The sequence below is a fragment of the Acanthochromis polyacanthus genome, chromosome 10, assembly GCF_021347895.1.
Source record: "Acanthochromis polyacanthus isolate Apoly-LR-REF ecotype Palm Island chromosome 10, KAUST_Apoly_ChrSc, whole genome shotgun sequence".
NCBI classification, from domain to species: Eukaryota; Metazoa; Chordata; class Actinopteri; family Pomacentridae; genus Acanthochromis; species Acanthochromis polyacanthus.
The window spans coordinates 1,519,676-1,541,221 of record NC_067122.1 but is presented as its reverse complement, the minus strand read 5'-3'; the positions used below and the strand labels follow the sequence as shown (position 1 = coordinate 1,541,221).

Here is a 21,546-nt window from a genome sequence, read left to right as displayed (position 1 = left end):
GAAATGCCTGTAAAACATACCTTGATCCATTGGTTAAACTACAAAAAAGGGCAATAAGAATAATTAATAAAGCAGGCTTTCGTGACTCAATAAATCCGCTTTTCATAAAATTGAAAATTTTAAAATTTGGAGACCTAGTGAAGCTTAAGACTTTGGAAACCTTGTACTGTGCTTCAAGAAAGAGCCTTCCATGGGGTGTTCAATCTTTATTTAATTCAAGACCCGAACATTATAATTTAAGAGGTCTGCACCGATTTACCTTATGTAAAGCTAATTCTAGTCAAAAGCGAAGATGTATTTCTTTTTTAGGGGTTAAACTATGGAATGATCTTAGTGATCAACTTAAGTTGACGAGTTCTCTGTCAAAGTTTAAAAAACTATAAAAGCTGAAATAATTAATGGATACAGAATGACCATTTCTCATTAAGATTATGTATTATTGATTTTTACGTGAGGAAATGTAATTATTACTTTGACTTGTACTTCATGACAAATGTTAAGCTGTCCTGGAAAATGTTCAGGGTGGGCTGGAAAAAAAGCACCTGCTTCATGCCCATCCCATTTTGGTTATGATGATGAAACTGAGAATATAATGTTGTGTTGAAGTGTCTGACCAGAATAAATTCATTCATTCATTCATTCATTCATTCAATAAATCTTCAATAAATTCTGTTATTATGTGCAGAATGTTTAAAGTAACTTCATACGAGTCATTTGACACTAAGAGCACATGATGGATGTAGTAGTTTTGGTATGTTTGCTGGAATGAGCCATTCTGGGATGCAAATAACAAAGAAAAGCGCGAGTTTTCATGGAAAACATGAAACTGTCTGGATGACCCCAAACTTCTGAACAGCAGTGTACAAACAGTTGAAAGAAAAAGCACGTGAACCCTTCAGGAATACTTTGGATTCCTGCATAAGTCGGTCTTAAAATGTGTTCTGATCTTCATCTAAGTCACAGCAATAGATATATATATATTGTTGCTTTGCAGTACCGTGTATATATATTCCTTTCTACATGTGTAAATATATTTTTCTGTCTTCAGTTACTTTATTTTTCTCTGTTCTTTAGTCCTACAGTGGCACCACCAGCTGAATCCAGATCCCTCGTATGTTTTGTTCGTTTTTTCCATTAAAGCTGATTCTGATTCTGGCCAGCGCAGTTCAAACGGTCACAGCCGGCCTTTGTGTTGCATGACTCCACCGTCACACCGATCCAGAGGAAGTCCCATTGAAATGTAAAAGTTTCCTGGTCCACTAGGAAGCCCAAACCACGGTGTGTGATGCTGACTGCAGAGGAGGCCGATAAAGGAAACTGTTTAGTAAATCTAACTGGCAGTAATCTTTAGCTAATTAATCTTCACTGGAAAAGAACACGAAGTACATGTTGATAAATAAATGTGCGTGCCTCAGTTTTGATAAAAATTTCCAAAACCTGTTTGTCATCCTCAGACAGCAGAAGGGAGGATTAAAGTTTTGTTGCCATACTGTGTCAGCAGGCGGCCGGTGGAGTTTAAGATTGTTTTCCCATCGACAACAATGAGCATCCAGCACGCCATCTGCTGCACACCAGTGCTGCGTGAGCACACACAGGAGTCTGGAGAGCTGCTTCTAGAAAGGCCTCATTCAGACTGAGCACGCTTGTTTAACATTCACTCCATCCAGCAGCAGAGGCTACGTTTCCCACAAAGCGTCCAGGTTTGGAGCAGAGCTTCGGTTTCCCCCCCACAGACCTGCATGTTGGAGCACACGCTGTCATTTAAACAGACTTACTGGCCACAGGGGCAGAGAAAGACTTCAGAGCCACATAGGTTCACAGAAAGTGTTCTCTCCATTTTTGAACCGAAGCTACGCACACACAAAATAAATCACACGACCTCCATCACCGCCCAGGGGGTCTGTGAGGCAGACAGGTGACGTCATGCTAAAGGAAATGTGTGCAGGCTTTTAAAAGTTACCGTCTTCATCACTACCTGCAAAAACTCCACATCTTACCAAGTGTGTTTGTCTTATTTTTTTCTAAATGTCTCATCCCACTTGATTTAAGATGAATTACCTTAACAGGTGACATTCCAGCAGATGGAGGGACGTGTTTTAAGACGACGCATCTTAAAAATCTCGTTAAGTCAAACAGTTTTGAAATTATCTTGCTACACTGGAAAAATGCTCCTCTCGAAACAGGAAAAAAAACTTATTTCAAAGACCTTTTACCTTGAAATAAGCGAAAAAATCTGCCAGTAGAACAAGCGATAAATGGTTTGGTAGGAGTTCTCAAAATAAGATTGATGTTTAGAATATGGAGTTAAAATTAGCTGTGAAAACATTTAAAGCCTTATTTTACCAGGACTGTCAAGCTTAGGTGTCTTAACCCTCCTGTTGTCCTCATTTACAGGCACCATAAAGGATTGTTGCCTTGTCTGAAAAAAAATCCAAAAATTCAGCAAAAAAATTCCCCAAATTTATAAAAATTAGTAAAATCTTCAGGAAGAAAATTCCTTAAAAATTTCCCTTAAAAATTTTATTAAAAATAAAATACCCAAATTTGTCAAAAAATAAAATTTAAAAAATAAAATAAAATAATAAATATTCTCAAAAATGAATAAAAATCTTCCCAAAAAAATCCTAAAAATATCTAAAGTGAATACATATTTATCAGTAAAACATCTAATATTTTCTTTAAGAACATTCAGGAAAAAAAAATCAACCAAAATTCAGTGAACTTTACTGGATTTCTTCTTAAAAACTTTTATAGCATTCTTTTTCCACCAAAAAATGTTCAAAAATTTCCCAAAAATTTTGCAAATGTGGAAGTTTTCACTGTAAAAATATATATATTTTTCCACATTTTTAAACTTTAAAATGGGTCAATTTGACCCGCGGCACGACACGAGGATTAAAACAAGATAATTTCAAGATAGTTTGACTGAAGATATTTAAGATGCATTGTCTTAAAACACGTCCCTCCATCTGCTGGAATGTCACTTGTTCAGAGAATTTATCTTAAATCGTGTGAGATGAGGCATTTAGACTAAAAATAAGACAAATAGACTTGGTGAGATTTTAAGTTTTTGCAGTGAATAACCCTCGTGTCGTCCTGCGGGTCAAATTGACTCGTTTTAGTTCTCTGACGCCCCCTAGTGTTTTGCTTGTATATAGTCCTCATCGAGAGTTTGTACGTTTATTTTTTTGCAATAAAAAAAAAGGCTCTGCAAAAAAAAAAAAGCCTCGTTTTAAAGTTTGAAAATGTCGAGAAAAAATTCCCAGTGAAAACTTCCACATTTTTGGGAAATTTTTGACCATTTTTTGATGGAAATAAAGAAGAAGAAAAAATGTTTCTTTGAGATCACTCGTAATTTTGTTTTTCTTACCAAAATCCTGCAAAATTTGCTTGATTTTGATGAATTTTTTTCAAATGTTCTTAAAGAAAATAGAAGTTTTACTGATAAATATGTAATTACTTTATATATTTAGTATTTTTTGAAAGATTTTTCTTCATTTTTTAAAAATATTTACAATTTTCTTATTTAATTTTTTATTTCTTGCCAAATTTGAGGATTTTTTTTTTTGAAAAATAAAACTTGACGGAAACTTGAGGAATTTTCTTCCAGAAGATTTTGCAGATTTTGATAGACTTGGGGAATATTTTGCTGAATTTTTAGATTTTTTTCGGACAAGGAAACAATATTTTTTGGTGCCGTAAATGAGGACAACAGGAGGGTCAAGCTTCGGTATCTTAACAATCCTGGTAAAATATAGCTTCAAATAAATTTTCCCAGCTAATTTTAAGATCTGAATATCATGTCTTATTTCAAGAAATCTTACCAAGCCGTTTTTCACTTGTTCTACTGGCAGATTTTTCACTTATTTTAAGATAAAAGTTCCTTGAAATAAGTTTTTTTCTTGTTGCTACCTAGCGACAGTATACAGCGGTTCAACCAGAATCCTTCAGATTTCCTTGCCAACCACCACAAAGGTTAAATCTTCCACTGCTTCCACTGCACACAATACAAACTTTGCTCTTATCGCACAAAAAAGAAGAAAACCTTTCAATAATCATCACATTCCATTTATTACGGTAAATGTTGTCCGAAAGAAAGAAAGTTCAGGCAGTCAACTAAAATATTCTACTGCCGGTTTCCAGCAACAAGCCGATGCTGTTCTGAGATCTGTGAAGGTGTTTGTCGCGATTTAACCCTCTCACTCTCACCCCAAACGGTCGAGGCAGACGGCCGGAGGTTCCCAAAGGAACTCCAAAGGCTACACTGGACTGTTGGGTTTTCTCTGCTCTCTGTTTTCTATTCATAAGGTCTTCATCTTTTCATGTTAAGTGCTGTGAGATCACTTAGTCTTCTACTTGCCATTTTCTGTGTGTAGGTTTCCGTGTTTCTCGTTGCAAGTTAAAAAAAAAAAAAACAGAAAGAGGGGAGAAAGCCACCTGAAATGAGCGGTCAGTGGGAGGTTTGCACCTGCAGCCTCCATCCAGTGAGTCAGACCAGCATTAAAGGTCATCAGAAACAAACCTCACCTTCGTTCTCATTTTAAAAGTCAATATGCGATGTCCACAGCACGCCATCTGGATCATCAGATTAAGTACAGGGGGTTCTGTTGGTTTTCGCCGTACGTCTAAACACCGGCAAAACGTAAACAAAGCCGCTACGTCCATCAGAAAAGTCATGAATACCAATGAGTTTCATGCATGTATGAGTCATTCTACATGAAGATAACAGAATATGTCACACTGTCTTTACAACTTGAGCATTTTATTCGATCTAATTTCACTTCCATGGAGACGGCTTCGTTTTCTGCAATCAGAAGAGTCCGACGAATGCTTGGAAGCCTGAATGAAGGGCAAAAAGTTACAGAATGCAGCACAATCCAAGGTGGAGTGCAACCAGAGAATGGAAACAAAGCCGTCTTACAGCGCCGCGAGACGACGTATTCATCCGCTCTGCTCGACAAGTAGCTCCACGTAACCAGTTCTTACGCAACGATGGAACGCCGTAAGTCGAGGACGCCGTAAATCGAGGACCTCCTGTACTGCATACCGATGCAGCCCGAACATTTGCTATGAAACAAATGTTGCCTGATTATTTTTAAATTTTAACGCTTGAGCCGCAGAATTGTTGATTTGTCCAGAAGTGCCTCAGGGTGTTATTTTCTTGCCGTTCATTGTGATTCTTTGGGCGTTCTGGTAACGATGTGCTGATGAACAGATACACGCGTGAACAAATCGATGACTGTGGCAGAAGTGGGATAAATCACTGAGGGTTCTTCACGTGTCACAGGTATCAGCTCAGCCTTCACTACTGATGGACTTCAGCGTCAATAAATCATTAGCGCATTAATTCAGAGGTGCTAATATAATTAATGAACAAACAGTGACAGCTGCTCTGGCCTTTACACTCTATTTTACATCATGAGCCACAGGGCTGGGTTTAATGTGAAAGCTGCTCGATTAGTTTAAAGCACAAGCTGTGTCCACATCATTACAAGCGCACAGTGCCACTGACTCACCTGGTCAGATTAGACCGTACACCAGCTGCTATCAGCTCCATTCCTTCTCGCTCTACAAATATCTTTCCTCATTCTTGGCACACAAAGACGGTGGTGAGAACAGGAAGGGGAAAAGTGTTTTCTCTGGGTGAAAGTATTCCCACCACTGTGATAGAAGTGGAAGTGATGCATTTCACATTCGGGTTTGTTTGGAACAAAGAGAGGAGTAAGTGGTTGGTTTGGAATGAGAGCGACCACGGCCGAATGGACAGGACAAGAGAGGACAGCCGTCCATAAAAAACACTTTAAACGCAACGTCCAAGAAAAAACTCAGGGAGAAGATGTCTCGCTATTGACACAGTGTTGAAATAGAGCCGTATGAAGCAAGAAAATATAAGAGGGCTTTGCATCAAAATAAACACAGAATCTCAAGAATTCTCTCTTAAATGCACCACAGTTCAAAAGTTTGGGGTCAACCAGACAATTCCATGTTTTCAACTTTTATCCATGTGCTAACATAACTGTACAAGGGTTTTCTAATCATCAATGAGCCTTTCAGCACCATTAGCTAACACAATGTAGCATTAGAACACAGGAAATGTTCCTCTGTACCCCTATGGAGATATTCCATTAAAAATCAGACATTTACAGGTATAACAGTCATTTACTACATTAACTATGTCTACACTGGATTTATCATTCACTTCATGTTGTCTTCATTGATAAAAAATGCTTTTCTTTCAAAATAAGGACATTTCAAGTGACAAAAGAGGCACGAAATGACAAAAAAAAAAAAAATGACAAAAATCAGACACAAAATGACAAAAAATGAAAAAGCCACCAAATGACAAAAAAGACAAAAGAAATCAGCCGACAATTGACAAAAAAATAAATAAAAAAACAAATGAAAAAAGGATTTTAAAAAATGACAAAAATGAGTTACCAAACAACAACAAAAAGGATAAAAAAACAACAAAATCAGCCACAAAACACCACCATTCTAAAGTTTGGGGTCACCCAGGCAATTTCCTGTTTTCTATAAAAACTCACTTTTATCCATAACTGCACAAGGGTTTTATAATCATCAGTGAGCCTACTACGCTACTTCAAATGTGTCGGAACAATTTAGTCGACTATAACGCTGAAATGGATTTCTAAAGCTGGACCTCCTGCCTTCGACTTTCTACACCGACACAACACTGCATCCAAACTCAAACTGCAGATTCCTACAGAACAATCCTGCTTCAACTACGAGACCTTTTCCAAACCTTTCAGCCTCGACACATTACGATTGTTGAGATCAGACCACTTTTTGTCCTGTTTGACAGAGCAAACCCAACAGCTTCTCAGCCTTTTCTTGAAGAACTCCATGATCTTCAGCAGCAGATGGAGTCGGTTCAACGGTTAGTACAACAAATCTGACTCAAGTGAGTCAGCAGATTAAGGGGTTGCAGTTCTAAACAAAGCTACCAATTTAACAGAATAATAACCCCAACTTCTTAGACCACTGATCATTTTCATTCACAAAAAAATGGAAGACACCAGCAGAACCGAGACACCAAACCGTGTCAGAACAACAACAGGACTCAGCATTATTGATGAATTCAGGTTGTGTTGGTCTAAATGCAGCTTCAGTACTGTAACGCTGCTAAACCAGTAAATCTGAAGCTGTCACTTGAGCGAGGCAGTAGAGGCTTTGCACATAAACAGAACGGCATCAATTTTCTCAGTGTATTTCTGGATAAGGCTATATGGGCTGCGTTGCATAATGGTTAGAGAATCATCTTAACCCCTTCTACCCTGGAGGTCCCTGGACCAGACCCAGACTTCACAACCAGTGGAGAGGCTGCTGAGTACCACCAGGGTGGAACGCTGCTGCTGCTGCGGTTCTGGTTGCATTTGAGGCTCAGCTACATCATTATCACTGACTCACTGTTTACAGTTTTATGGACATTTTAGTCTTATTCACGTCTCACTCTGGCCTGGTGATGAGGACAGGGAAAAGGGTAGGGCTGGCCCCAATACTGGTTTCTGGCCTCTGAATATTCGGGCCCTATTAAAGACAAATATTCGAATATTCGTTCCGCCCCGTAACGTACGATTGGGGGGGGGGCGGCTTGTGGCGCAGACGGCCCGAATATTCGGATCCGTTCGTCTGGTCTCTCGGGTCCAAATTTTGCCTTCGATTTGTCTTCAGTTAAACTGAAGAATTCCCAAACAGCGGAGGTCTTCAGCATCTTGTCTTGTGTTTAATGCATGAAGTGAAGCGTGACGTCAGAGTCTGCAGCAACCCGGACATTCTGGTGGTGGTAAGAAACAGGAATGGAGGAGCCGAGATGAGCGAAGAACACGACGGGATGAGCTGATGTGGGCCGAAGGCAGAGGGAAAGACGAGCTCCGAATATTTTCGTCTGGGGGAGGAGGGGGTGATCACATAGACATATGTGTATATGTTTATGTGATCACAGGACAAGATGAGCGATATGAGCTGAAGGCGGAGGGAAGACAGTAACGCCACATATTCTTTCCGCCCGGTAACGTAGACCGGGGGGAGGGGGGGGGGCAAATATTCAATATCAAAACTAATTCCGTAGCGACGAATATCGGGATTCGGATATTCGGGTCCAGCCCTAGAAAAAGGTTGACTTTTCAAGCAGATTTTTTTAAAGAAGCTGTTTCTGGAGCTCCTATAAAACAGGTAAGAATTGTTTCTAAGATCAGATATTACAGAACAGGAGGACATTTTACGCCCCGTCATCAATTTCAAATAATCAATGCAGAAAATACTGAAACATGCAGTAGTTGTCTAAATGTTCGTAGCCTGAGACCAAATATTTTTAAAAAACTTCATCTTAAAATGCTATTTTTCCTTGTCCTTCCTTCTGATGACCAATACCGAGTCTCAAATAAAACTTAAAATGAAATCTAAACTTCCGTTTTTGGTGTTATTGCTTTCATTGATGTCTATGTAATTGTGCATGCGTGCACAATTAGCATAACCTTCTAAGCTGATAGAAGAGGAGCTCACAAAGACCAGCCCGACCATTCTTCACTATATTACAGCCTGGATATACATCTTATTGTTGCATTCCATGAGTTTGACAAAAGCTTGACGAAAGACGGCAATTTTTCACTTGGGAAAAAAAACGGGTCGACTTGTGGCTGAATCTGAGCAGACAGAGTGGAACAGAGCGGAGATGGACCGAGTGTTTGCAGGCTGCGATAAAGGACGTCTGAGGATCGCTGCATGGACTTTAGCTCCACGTTCTCTGCCTTCTCAGTGAGAGCTTAAGCTGAGAGCCATTTGGAGTCTGAGTGACCTTTTAACAGAGCAAAAAACTTCATCATATCGCTCAAATTAGTTCTGCAGTACCATGCTGGGTCAACCAATCTAATAACAATTCTAAAAATAAAATGTGGGGAGCAAGAGCATGTGGAGCAATTTGCAGAAAGTCAACAATATGAGCGGAGGTTTTGGTTCCCTCGCTGCAATTTACGCTCGTAACCCGGCACCTCTCCTTCCTAAATTAACCAGAATAATTCCGTACAGAAGTCAGTGTGTCACCTGCAAATTTCTAATCACATTTCACAGACACTCAGAGAGTCTGAATCACGAAGCCTCAACACTCTCATTTCCCTCGCCTCCTTGTTTATGAAAAACTGCAGTAATAGAGCAGCCGTAATTAGTGTAATTGTGATCAAAGAGCAGAAGAATGGATAACGTCTGAATGGTTGTAAAGGTCCTGGACAGTGATGAATGCCCCATTTTCTTTACATACTGCAAAGCAAACCCGCTGTGCGGTTTGTGTAACGCAGGAGCTGCTGCTCCAGCCCTGGTGTTTTGGCAAAGTGAGATTGTCGACAGTCTGCGGTTTTCACAAGAAAAGGGGGGGCCGGAAACAGCGAGTCACTTGAGGCCCACGGGATAATTGCTGGGGGGTTGTGATGTCAGGCTTTAAGAGAGACGGTAACGCTCCGTTCACACATTCACAGCCATACAGAGGAGACACGACAGGATGCCCAATCATTGTGAATTGAACCTCGGAAAGCATGCTGACAATAACCACCACTGCTCAGAGACTCGAGAGGCAGCGAGGGGTGCAACACGGGAAAGCTGAGACAGAGTCAAATGTCTTCTGACACAAAGGAGACAAAAACAATCTCACAACTTTGGATTTCCTGTAAAACAGCATCTCTGACTTGTTCTCTGCAACACTCAGTTACATAAATGCATTTAAAAGCTAGAAAAGCACTCAAAGAATGCAGGACTTCTCCAAGGCTGTTCACTTCCCCCATACGGCATCGTCACAAATGCAGCATGTTTTTATTAGCGTTAAGCAACATGAAATTTATATGCCCTTACTCATTGTTTTGAGCCATGCTTTTATTCTGAAGGATGTGTGGAAGTGAAGTATTTTGTGAGAACCGGGAACCTGGTACTTGTCATTTGGTGGTCTATGCTGATGAAGTTCCTCATGAAGATGCGGTGGTTTCACCTGTTCCATGAAGAAGCCTGGAATTAATTCCTCAACATTTAGTTATTGATGATCAGAAATCACTAGGACTGGACCCGAATATCCCGAATATCCGAATATTCGTTCGCTACGGCGGTATCTGGATATTAATTTTGGTATCCGAATATTTGCCCCCCTCCCCGGTCGGACATTACCGGGCGGAAAGAATATTCGTCGTTCCTCCGCCTTCGGCCCACATCGGTTCATCTCGTCGTGTGATCACATAAACATATACACATATGTCTATGTGATCACCCCCTCCTCCCCCCAGACGAAAATATTTGGAGCTCGTCTCTTCCCTTCGCCTTCGGCCCACTTCGGCTCATCCCGTCGTGTTCGGCTCATCTCGTCTCATCCATTCCTGTTTCTTACCACCACCAGAATGGCCGGGTTGCTGCCGACTCTGACGTCACGCTTCACTTCGTTGCATAAACACAAGACAAGATGCTGAAGACCTCCGCTGTTTGGGAATTCTTCAGTTTAACTGAAGACAAAACGAAGGCGAAATTTGGACCCGGGAGACCAGACGAACGGATCGAATATTTGTAGGACGTTACGGGGGCGAACGAATATCGGATATTCGTCTTTAATAGGGCCCAAAATATCCGAGACCAGAAACAGTATTAGGGCCAGCCCTAGAAACAAGCAACATAGAATGTGTCCATTTAATACAGAAGTACTCACAGAGGTGAATATTAGCATCTATGGTAACGTCTGATGGAGGGACACGTTGCCCAAATCCACGGGTGACACCGTTCTGGCGACATATTCGGATCTCAAAATTAATATTCAGATACCACCGTCACGGCCAAATATTGGGATATTTGGGTCCAGCTCTACTTTTTGTGCCTTTATTAGACAACAGCAGTACAGGGCTGAAGCGGATTGATATTTTTGTTCACTGCTTTATATATCTCATCATTTAAACTTTCTCAGTGACAATAAGGTACCATTTTTGAAGACAGCTGGTTCATAAGTGCTCTTCTCCTACTTTGAGGCAGAATAATGAGTTATAAACCTTTCAACGCGCTAAGGCTAGCATGTTGCTCCACTTTAGTGTTGTAATATTTAAAAATTAAAAACCTGTAAAATGATTTATAATGGCCCTTCAGTGAGGGAAACAAGCAGGAACACAAATAACATGTTTTATTTTTAGTGAGTTACACATTTTATTGACAGTGTACGCCTCTTCACCTCCTAATAATTCATCCTGGCAGCAATTTTGAGGGGCACCGTCACTGCATCCTGGGCTGATTGTGATTGGTTGAAATAAAGACAAGAGCCAGAGCATTTTCCCCTTCACCACAATGCTAGCTAAATGAAGCTGGATCATTCTCCAATGCAGTAAACTTCAGATTTAACAGCTTTCGTTCCGATTGGAGATATCTTGACAAGTGGTTTTTAACTCCTTATTAAGCCAACAAATGGAGACAATAATAATAATATGTCTTGAAAGAGAGTTTCCAGACGTAATCCGGATTGAAAGAACCAAACTAAATGTCTGGCAGGAGTCCTTCTGCCAGCAGGATGGGCAGTCTGACTTTGTGGGATTTGTGGGTGCAGCCACAGATCTGAAGCCAGCCTCTGACACATCTGTCATCATGACAGCAGATGGGCCTGGGGTCAGGACGTGGCCGACCTGGGATCGCCCGGGCTCCGACCACGGAGAGGCGGCGGCCTCTCAGGGGACCGCTGAGCCGTGTCCGACACCGACACACACATGATGTATACAGACACACACACAGCACTCAATCCACCGCTTGTTCACACGCTTTACACACACACACACACACACACACACACACACACACACACACAGCCAAGGAAGCAGAAGCCAACACACCATCTGCCGCCCCTGTGTTTGAGTTCCAATCCCAGTTATCAACAAAACACACAGAAGACCTCCAAACTACCCCCTTGGATACACCATTCCCTTTGAGAAGAATGCACACGCACACCACTCTCACACGTGCACACACACACACACACACACACACCCCTGCTCCCAGATCAGATGGAACCAGGTGGATGGAGGCCAGGTAAGTTGCTCATTTTTCATTAAATGCGACGGAAGAAGGAAGATGGATTTCCTCACTTCTTTCACCAAGTTCATTCACCTCACACACTCCTAATCCTCTTCATCTCCAGCAGCCCCCACTCCTCCCTCTCCCTCCTCTGGCCTGAGATGATCGCCTCTCCTTCCTACTCCAGGCAGCTTTTTTTTTTCACACTCATCATCAAAGCAGGTTTATGATGCTCATTTCCCTGGCCTCATTGCTCTCCATAGACGTCACCGTCTGTCACTGGAGATCAATACTGATAAGACATTCTCTCTCTCTCTCCGTCTCTCTCTCGCCCGACCTGCTGGAAGGACTCCTGTGGTCAAAGCACAAACTCCCGCAGAGCTGTGGAATCATCAGTAATGGTTGTGTTAGCACAGTGAGACGCTGAAAAACACCTGACACCTGTGTGTCTGTTGTACGTGCTCCGAGTGAAGGCGCTACGTTCAGATGGAGTATTGTCTAACGTTAGGCCATCCATCCATTATCTATACGCGCTTAATCCTCATTAGGGTCACAAGGAAGCTGACTTAGGCTGAAGACAGGTAACAGGTCTATCACAGGGCTACAGCGGTGGAAAAAGTTTCTGGACAGCCCAAGTGTAATTTATTTTAGTACGGTCACAACAAAACACGACACACATCCTAAAAAAAGCCATTACAGCCATGAAAAATACAAACATATTCTGAGTATTGGGTCATTTTGGCATCAGTGATCCACTAATGAAGGTCATTTGAAAGTTCTTCAGAGACAAAAATGACTAAAACAAGGAACCTAATGCAGGAAACACACCTGTAGATCCAGATTCTCAACCAGAAAGTGCAGATCCTTCAGCAGCTGGATTCACTTTGCAGAAATACAGACCAACCAACAGCTGGAAGACAAACGAGACTGGGCATCCAAAGGTTTCTTCAGCAAGAAATGACCTCATCTTGATCCGTAATGTGCAGGAAAACCACAGAGTGACATCACAGGAGCTTCAGCAGCAGTGGCCAAACCAAACTGGTGTCCAGTGTTCCACCAGACTTTTAGATCATGGATGAAGTCCTACAAGGCTGTCCAGAAGCTGTTGGCATGGATGGAAACATGGGGACATGGAAACTTGGTGTTTCCGTCTCAGAAAGGCGTGGAATATTTCTATTTGCTAAAATGGCACAGCCATAAAAAATTGATTAGAGAGTAACACACAGACGGATGACAAATGAAAGGAAAAACCCACAGGACGTGACTCAGTGAGTTGTTGGGCCACCAGGTGAGCTTCAGGGCGTTTTGGCATCGATTCTCCAAAGATGGAACCCCATTCTTTCCTCATTTCATGTTCTGATGTTGCAGGTGCAGAGCGCTTCCATAGATGTTTCATCGTACTCAGATATGACATCATTATTTCAAGGAACGTAGCAGAGCTATGTGACAATCAGCATACGTTTGTCTGTCCGTCTGTTGTTCTGTCTGTTAGCGACATTATTTCAAAAACAGACCAACGGATTTGGATTGAACTTTTCAGGGAAGCTCAGAAATGACACAAGGACCAAATGATCAGATTTTAGCAGTGATGCGGCTCATAGTCTGGATCCATGGATTAGTTAAAAATATCTGTATCATTGCAGATAGCAGCACGGCGTCACTGTAACCATGACAACCAGTGAGCACTACATCAGCTGATTGTGATCCTACTACAAATCCACCTCTGAGGACTTATCAGGACTTATCCATCAGAAATGATCCAAGGAACAGCTGATTAAACTGTGGGGGTGTTTCCCATTGATTCCCGCCACCGGCTACATATTTAGGTCACGTGATCCGGTATCCGTACATTACATACACACGCAGGACACACGCCTGTGCTCAGAGCAAGGTCATATGTTTGTGGCTACATCTAAATTAAATGGACACATTCTATGATTGCTGTGATTTCTGATCATCAATAACTAATAAACAAATGCTGCTTTTCTGACATATGCGGGAATGAGCAGCCTTGGAGGAGGACTGCGCTCTGAGTGCTTTTCTTCTTTTCACCATTTACTCATCAAACCACTCAGGACCCGTCAGGACATTACGGGATAAAGGTAATCACCCAGAACAACTTTGCATTGATTTGCAGTGAGCTTTCAGCCAAAAGGTCGAGGGTCGAATAAACCTCACAACATAACGGAGCCACTGGATCCGCTCAGTGTCGGCATCAAAGGCTTATGTTTTTCCTTTAATTTGCCCGCTATCAGACTTGTTTATGGTCCTCATCCAGGCTGTTTTCTCCTGACTAGATCCTTGCTTGTGTCGTGTCTACTCTCAGGTGTTGATAAAAGCTAAATTAAATCATAGAAGTTGTAGCATGGGAGAATTTAGAAACTTAAGTCAGTCGAGAAAAATGTGTCAAGTCTGTATTTTAACTTTGGCAAGAAATGGGAAAAATCAAGGTGAAAATATCTGAGTGTGAGGCAGGGTCAATAAGAGGAACTAAAACAGGAAAAACAGCACAGCAAAAGGTTAAAAATTATCCAAATATTTCCCCGCTGGGCTCCCAGAGTATCAGTATCAGTATTGGTCTTCAAAAACCCACAAGTGGCGTCTATGCAAAACGAGCTCCGTCACACACCCTCCCACCCCTAAAAACACACACAAACACGCACACCTGCCTGCGCACCGATAAGACGTCAACCACCGCCGCTCCAAATGTGTTTGCACACCGGTGTCGGTTGACTGCACTTCCTCATTGAACGACTCGAACAATTTATTCTGACGCGGAGCCGAATCCGGGGGAATTTAGATTGAGATTGAAAAAAAAAAAAAAGAAAAATCAGACACGACCTGAAAGCCTTGAAGGGAGGGAACGGAGGCGGGGTGAGGAGGGAGGACGGGTGAACCTGAGGCGGAGAGACAGCGGGATATATGAGGCTGTCACTCAACGTTACAGCGTCACTACAAGCCGGACAATCAGGAACACGGCTAATGAAGACAGCGGGCCGTGCTGCAGCTCAGGACACACAAACAAAGCACATCAGTCCTGCTGCAGCGCTGCTAGAACCCACCGATCAACCTGGAAGGACTGGGAAGTGGGAAAAAGTAGAAATGCTGACTTGATTGCACACAAACACACATATGCTTACGTGTTATATAAGTGGATATTGACGGCAAAATCAAACACATGAACAGCGTGTGCAACAATCTGTCACTGCGTCACTCCACCTCTACATTCCCCACATATTGCTGGACGACTGTTAATATTACAACTCCTTGTAGCATTCACAATTTGAAAAACGATAAATTAAAAATTATCCACTATACTGTTTACATTTTGCCTTGTATATTGATGTTTTACTTTATTTGACACTTTTATTTCATTTATTTTGCTTATTTCTATCTGTATATGTATAAATTCAAATAAATATATTTATTTCTTGCGTGTTTTTATTCTTTATTCTTATTCTTCTCCTTGTTTCGGTCTGGAACAGGTAAGTAATGCACTTCACTGCACATTATACTGTGTACGATTGTGTTTGTGATCAATAAAAGTCTTGAATCTTCAATTATTAATCATATTTTATCTTTTATTATTCGTGTAGAGTGTCTTGTTTTGTATTTCCTATTTTTATTGGTGTTAATTATATTTTATTTTACGAGCCCAGACTGTCTGTTTGCGCACAAATGGTGAATAAAAATCTTTAATCTTGATTCACACTACCGTTCAAAAGTTTGGGGTCACTCAGAAATGTCCTCATTTTTTTAAAGAAAAGCATTTTTTTCAGAGAAGATAACACTAAATGAATGATAAATCCAGTGTAGACACAGTTAATGTGCTAAATGATTATTCTAGCTGGAAATGTTTAATGGAATATCTCCATAGGGGTACAGAGGAACATTTCCTGTGTTCTAATGCTACATTGTGTTAGCTAATGTGCTGAAAGGCTCATTGATGATTAGAAAACCCTTGTGCAGTTATGCTAGCACATGGATAAAGTGGAAAACATGGATGACCCCAAACTGCTGCAATAAAATTGAATTAGAATGTTGAAGAGGTGAGGACGTCATGAAGGATCAGAGATGCAGCGCTGGTTGTCAGCCTCGATGAGACAACAGACAGGATTAAAATCATCGACTGTCTACTCTCTGCTTTTCTAGGCTCAGGCTATTTTCACTGTGATATTGTGCTGTCTGAACTGGCTGCTATTTGCTCTAAATTCATCACTGTACCGTGTTTTTAAGCGACGTATGCTGCTGGCTCATCCACAGTTTAATCACCACATGTCTAAAAGTACCCTGAGTCAGACTTAAACCCATCATCTAAAAGGACTGAAAGGTTCAAACTCCTGTCAAATGTGAAGTTAACTATTTGTGGTTATGTGCTGGAACTATTCCGTAACGAACAACAGTTTACATAAACAGGCTGTAACGTGTGGTTGAGCTCTGGTTTTGGCTCATTGATGGTTAGAAAACCATTGTGCAGTTATGTTAGCACATGGATAAAAGTGGGAAACTGGCTGCTTTTGAACGGCAGTGTGTGTTTGTATGGAATAGTATAGAATCGATGCATCCCAAATTAACCATTGAGGTGGAATACGTGAACGAAGCTAAAAAGGTTTGAGCTCTTCATTGGTCCACATACTGATCTAACTTCATGAACGGATGCAGAGTCCGGATGAAACCGATTCCTTTACCTTTAAAGTGCAGTCAGGTGGCGTCCTGATGCTTATGTCTTGGGCCTTAAGCGGTGAAACGTACGCGGCTCTAACAGCCAGATGTTGTTCACATTCCCTGAAACAAACAGCACCCAAAGAGCCGCAGCAGGAAATCCAGACTGTTCACTGAAACCTCCCCTCCTGCTCGCTTTATTTCCAACCTGGATTCCACAGCCTCCTTCTGACTCCACTAAAACTCCGTATTTACTCACAGAGTGTCAAACCGCTGCCTTATCTAATCTGCAGGCCTTCCAATGATTTGCCTAACCCTTTTATCGCAGCGACAAGAAAAGCTTTTGGCCCACTGAACTGGGTTCTTCACACTAATGTTTCCTCCGCGTTCGTGGTTTTCAGGAACAAGCATTAGGCAGTTTGTGATAAATAATAAGGAGACATTCTGACCTTGGCTTAGTCTCCCCTTTAGATCTCTGTGAATCTCAGCATTTTCACTTGACACAGACAGAAACCTGCTGTGAAATATCACAAACTGGTTATTTTAGCCTCGACCGCAACCCACTACAGTGCCATAAAGACGATGATGCTGCTAAGAAACCTTTTATTTCCTGCCTTTTTTCCATTCACCAGCGTTTAGACACATAATGAGGGAATAAACTTAACGAGGTCACGGTCCGGCTGTTGGTTCGTTTGTTACGGATCGATCAGCGACATGATGACTGCACAAACCTGCAAACACTGGAAAAAAAAGGGGTTTGAACAGTCCGAGGTCCGAGAAGTGTTCTGTGTCAGAGTTCATGCAAGTGTTCGTGGGTTCAGGCTTATTTTCCCGCTCTGCCCAGGCCACACTCACGGTGCTAAAACAAATGGGTGTCGAGGAAATCACCAGGAAGGTCCACTGTGGCTCCTACACCAAGTCTACGCTCACATTTACCGTGAAGTGCTGCACAGATGTACAGAACGTGGATTTAAATTCAAAACTCCTCCATTCTCATTGAGTCGGAGCCTGAAAATCACTTTCTTATTGCTGAATCTTTTCTGGAGATTGCAGAAGATGCTTAAAAACACCCGAATCATTAAAGTGAGGAGATGCAATTAGAGCTTTGGTCTCTGGAGAATCACATCCTCCCAGGATTTTTCATTTCAAGTTATTTATTCCAGCCGTGTGTTCCTGTTAAACACTGGGTTTAAAGATAAATCTTAAAAATCCTCCTCTTTTAAATCCTTAATTGTGCTTGGTTTATGCAGATCACAACCTCTATGGATTTTAATAAAAACTTTAAAAGATTCCAGAAATAAAAACATTTATTTTTGTGCTTTTTAAAAAAAAATACCAAATCTAAATTTCTCTGAGCCTCTACATCTCTAAATAAATCCCTTGCTGTACTGCTGGGACCTGAACTATAAAACACCATTATGCTGTGTTTCTGCTCCAGTCATCACGGTAAAGTTTGAGGGTTTGGAGCTGGAAGGGCGTAGCCTAGCGGCGCTCCGGACGCAGAGCGAAGCCACACATCTGCTGTCTGGGATTAAAGCAGGAGCAGGACCGAGTTTCTGAAACAAAAAATCATTTCTGAGGATTAAGCAGTCTTTTTTCTCCTTTTTCCTTTTTTAACACTCTGCTGAAAAGTTGAGAGGAGAAAAAAAACCTTTCCATCCCCAAGGCTCCAAAAGCGTGAAATTGACCAAACGAGCCAAAAACGCAGCACCTCGGAGGAATGGAAGCAGATAATAAAAGGAGGCAGAAACATCTCTCTTTACTCTGAGGCAAACTGTGAGGCCACTAATGAAGTGTGACTTTTCTCTCTCCATCCTCATCTCCATCTAAGTTGAGCACCGTGGAGACAAAGACTGTGGCGTTCACTTCGCGTTCTCACACATTTCTAAGAACCAGAGCAGCGGACGTACCTGAGCAGAACAGAACGAGGACAATCCCGGGGAGGATCATGTTTGCCGCGTTCGGGACACCCGGTGGGGGATGTGGGACGGGACTCGGTGCGTCCTCGGCCGGTCCAGCAGCACCGCTGTGCGCCCCGCAGAAAGACACCCAGCTCGCCGCGCAGACCCGATCCGTGCGTCCGCCTTTTGTTCTCCGCCTGCGACGGTAAAGTCCCTCAAGTTTCCACTTCCCAGCCGGGAGAAGAAGCCTCGGAGGAATGTGTCGGAGCGAAGTACGCCCGGAGAGGCAGCCCGCTGACAGCCTCGGTGCCAAAGCTCCGGCTTCCACACCGCGCTGCTCCCACCGAGCAGCTACTGGACGCAGGAGAAGTCAGGCGTCACCGGGCTGCAGCTGTGCCCGCGGACAGTCATCACGACGCGGCTCCGCTGCTGAAGGGTCCCGGTGCATTCTGCGATCATGATGCTGACGGGCAGAGGAGGCTGAGGTTATTAACTGGTGATATCCCTCCTCCTCCTCTTCCTCCTCCTCCCCCTCACATCCTCATCATCACCTTTAGGGACAGTGGGATGACAATCGTCCTTTAAGGTCATTAGAGCGGACAGGTGAAATCATAAGCTGCTTTTTATCTTTAATTTTGTGCATTCATTGTTTCTCCTGGAGCGACATTCATCTTCACTTTCTACACACGGAGCTGCACACAGTTGTAGGTAGAGACTAATGAAAAACAAATAACTAAAGATGACACAGATTTTTCCCAACAACGTGAAGCTTCTGATCTTTCCAGAGTGTGTTTGTACTCTTCTACACCCCGACAGAACAAGAAAAGCCACACAGCTCTTCTTTTCCCGCATCAGCATCAGGCTCAAAGAAACTTTTGCAAAACGTAAAAACAATCGAGTGTCTCAACTCCCTGAGAACTTTCTCTGCATTGAACCAGTTATGATGAATAAATCTGTGGTGGAGATTTGGGTGGAAAACCGTGTTCACGTCAGTGTACTTGCAGATCCCCAAATGCATACATTTCCTCATCAATGAGTTCTGACATTTAGATGCACCATGAATGTTTGAGGATAAACTGAATGAAGCTGCAGCATTATTCCAGGATCAGAACCATCTGACCCACAGCGCCAAAATAACAGCAAAATCTCAGCTTAAATTGGAGCTGCTTTATATTAGCATAGAAGGAACTTTGTGGGAAATACGTCCTTTGAGAGTTCAGATTACGTTGGAGCTGTCTGTCAGGATGAAAAAATTTTTAAAAATTGACCAAGCCTGAGAAGAAGCGAGCTCAGCTTCAAAAACCAGCACAGATCTACCAGAGAGATATCAAAGTGAGCTGCTGGAGTTTGGCACCTAATCTGACAGCAGCATGGAGGTGCTTTGGTCGTGGCATCCACAGTAGAAGTGTAATTTATTAATGATTTCACTGCTGAATGTAGATGTACAGTAACACAGAAACATTAGGTTCTATTTTAGCATCTTTGTCACACTAAATACTTTCAGATCATAAAACTAACTTTAATATGAGACAAAGATAACCCAAAAGAACACAAAATGCAGTTTACAGTTGATGATTTTATTTTTTGAAGGAAGATTCTGTCCAGTCCATCTTACTCTATGTGAAAAAGTAACTGCCCCCTTAGCTACCAATCTACCAAATGACCAAACTCATTCATCAGTTGGGTTCAGTTTCTCCGTCCACACTCACATATGATCACTGCCAGGCTTGTTGGATCTAAACATCACTAAATAGAACCTGTCTTCATTGTGAAGGAGCTGAAGGGTCTGAAAAAGCAGCACATGATGCCACGTTCTGAAGAGATTCAAGAACAGATGAGGAACAAAGTCATTGACATCCATCAGTCTGGAGGGTTCCAAAGACATTGATGAGGCTCTGGGACTCCAGAGAACCACAGTGAGAGACATTATCCACAAATGGAGGAACATGGAACCGTGGAGAACCTTCCCAGGAGTGGACCAACCACCAACATTTCTCCAAGAACATCAACATCTAATCCAGGAGTCACAGAAGAACCCAGACGAACATCTAAAGATCTGCAGACCTCACTGGTCTCAGTTAAGGTCCGTCTACATGATTCCACAATAAGGAAGACTCTGGGAGGAAATGGATCCATGGGAGAGTTGGAAGGATCAAAGCACTGCTGACCAAAAAGAACATAAAGGTTCATCTGGAATTTAAAAAAAAAATATGTGGATGAGCTCCAAGACTTTTGGGATAACATCCTGTGGACTGATGAGTCAAAGGTGGAACTTTCTGGAAGACATGGGTCCGTTCCATGTGGTGTAAAGCTAATACTGCATTCCACAAGAAGAGCATGATAGCAGCAGTGGAACATGGTGGTGGTAGTGTGATGGTTGGAGGACCTGGACGATTGTCATCACTGATGGAGCCATGAATTCTGCTCTCCATCAGAAAATCCTCCTGGAGAACATCCACCATCAGTTCAGGACCTGAAGCTCAACACTAATGGGTTCTGCAGCAAGACAAAGACCCAAAGACCACAAGAAGTCCCCTCTGAGGGGCTCAGAAAGAACTCAATGAAGGTTCTGGAGTCAAAGTCTGGACTTGAATCCAACTGAGATGCTGTGAGAAGACCTTAAAAGTTCAGTTCATGATCTAAGACCATCTAATGAGACCAAATTCAAACTATTCTGCAGAGAAGAGTGGAGCAGAATTCCTCCATGGTGATGGAAAAGACTGATCACAAGCTGGAACAAACATTTAACTGCAGTTGTCGCTGCCAACAGACCAACCAGTTATTAGGTTTAGGGGGCAAATACTTTTTCACAGGGGTGATACAGGTTTTCAACCATCTAAAAACTGCATTTGGTGTTTTGTGGGTTATCTCTGTCTAATATTTAATAAATATAAATATGAATTTGATGATTTGGGGCATTTAAGTGTGACAAATGTGCAAAAATAGCTTT

At 42.1% G+C, this 21,546-nt stretch overlaps 1 protein-coding gene across 1 annotated transcript in view; it reads right to left on the bottom strand.

Moving 5' to 3' along the window:
- Positions 1 to 19,608, bottom strand: part of LOC110965793 (GDNF family receptor alpha-4-like) — a 52,892-nt gene extending 33,284 nt beyond the window's left edge. Inside the window, 1 exon segment of the mRNA XM_051954823.1 lies at positions 18,606 to 19,608. Coding sequence (XP_051810783.1) covers positions 18,606 to 18,645 — 40 coding nt within the window. The 5' untranslated portion in view covers positions 18,646 to 19,608.
- Between the last annotated feature and the right edge of the window lie 1,938 nt (positions 19,609 to 21,546).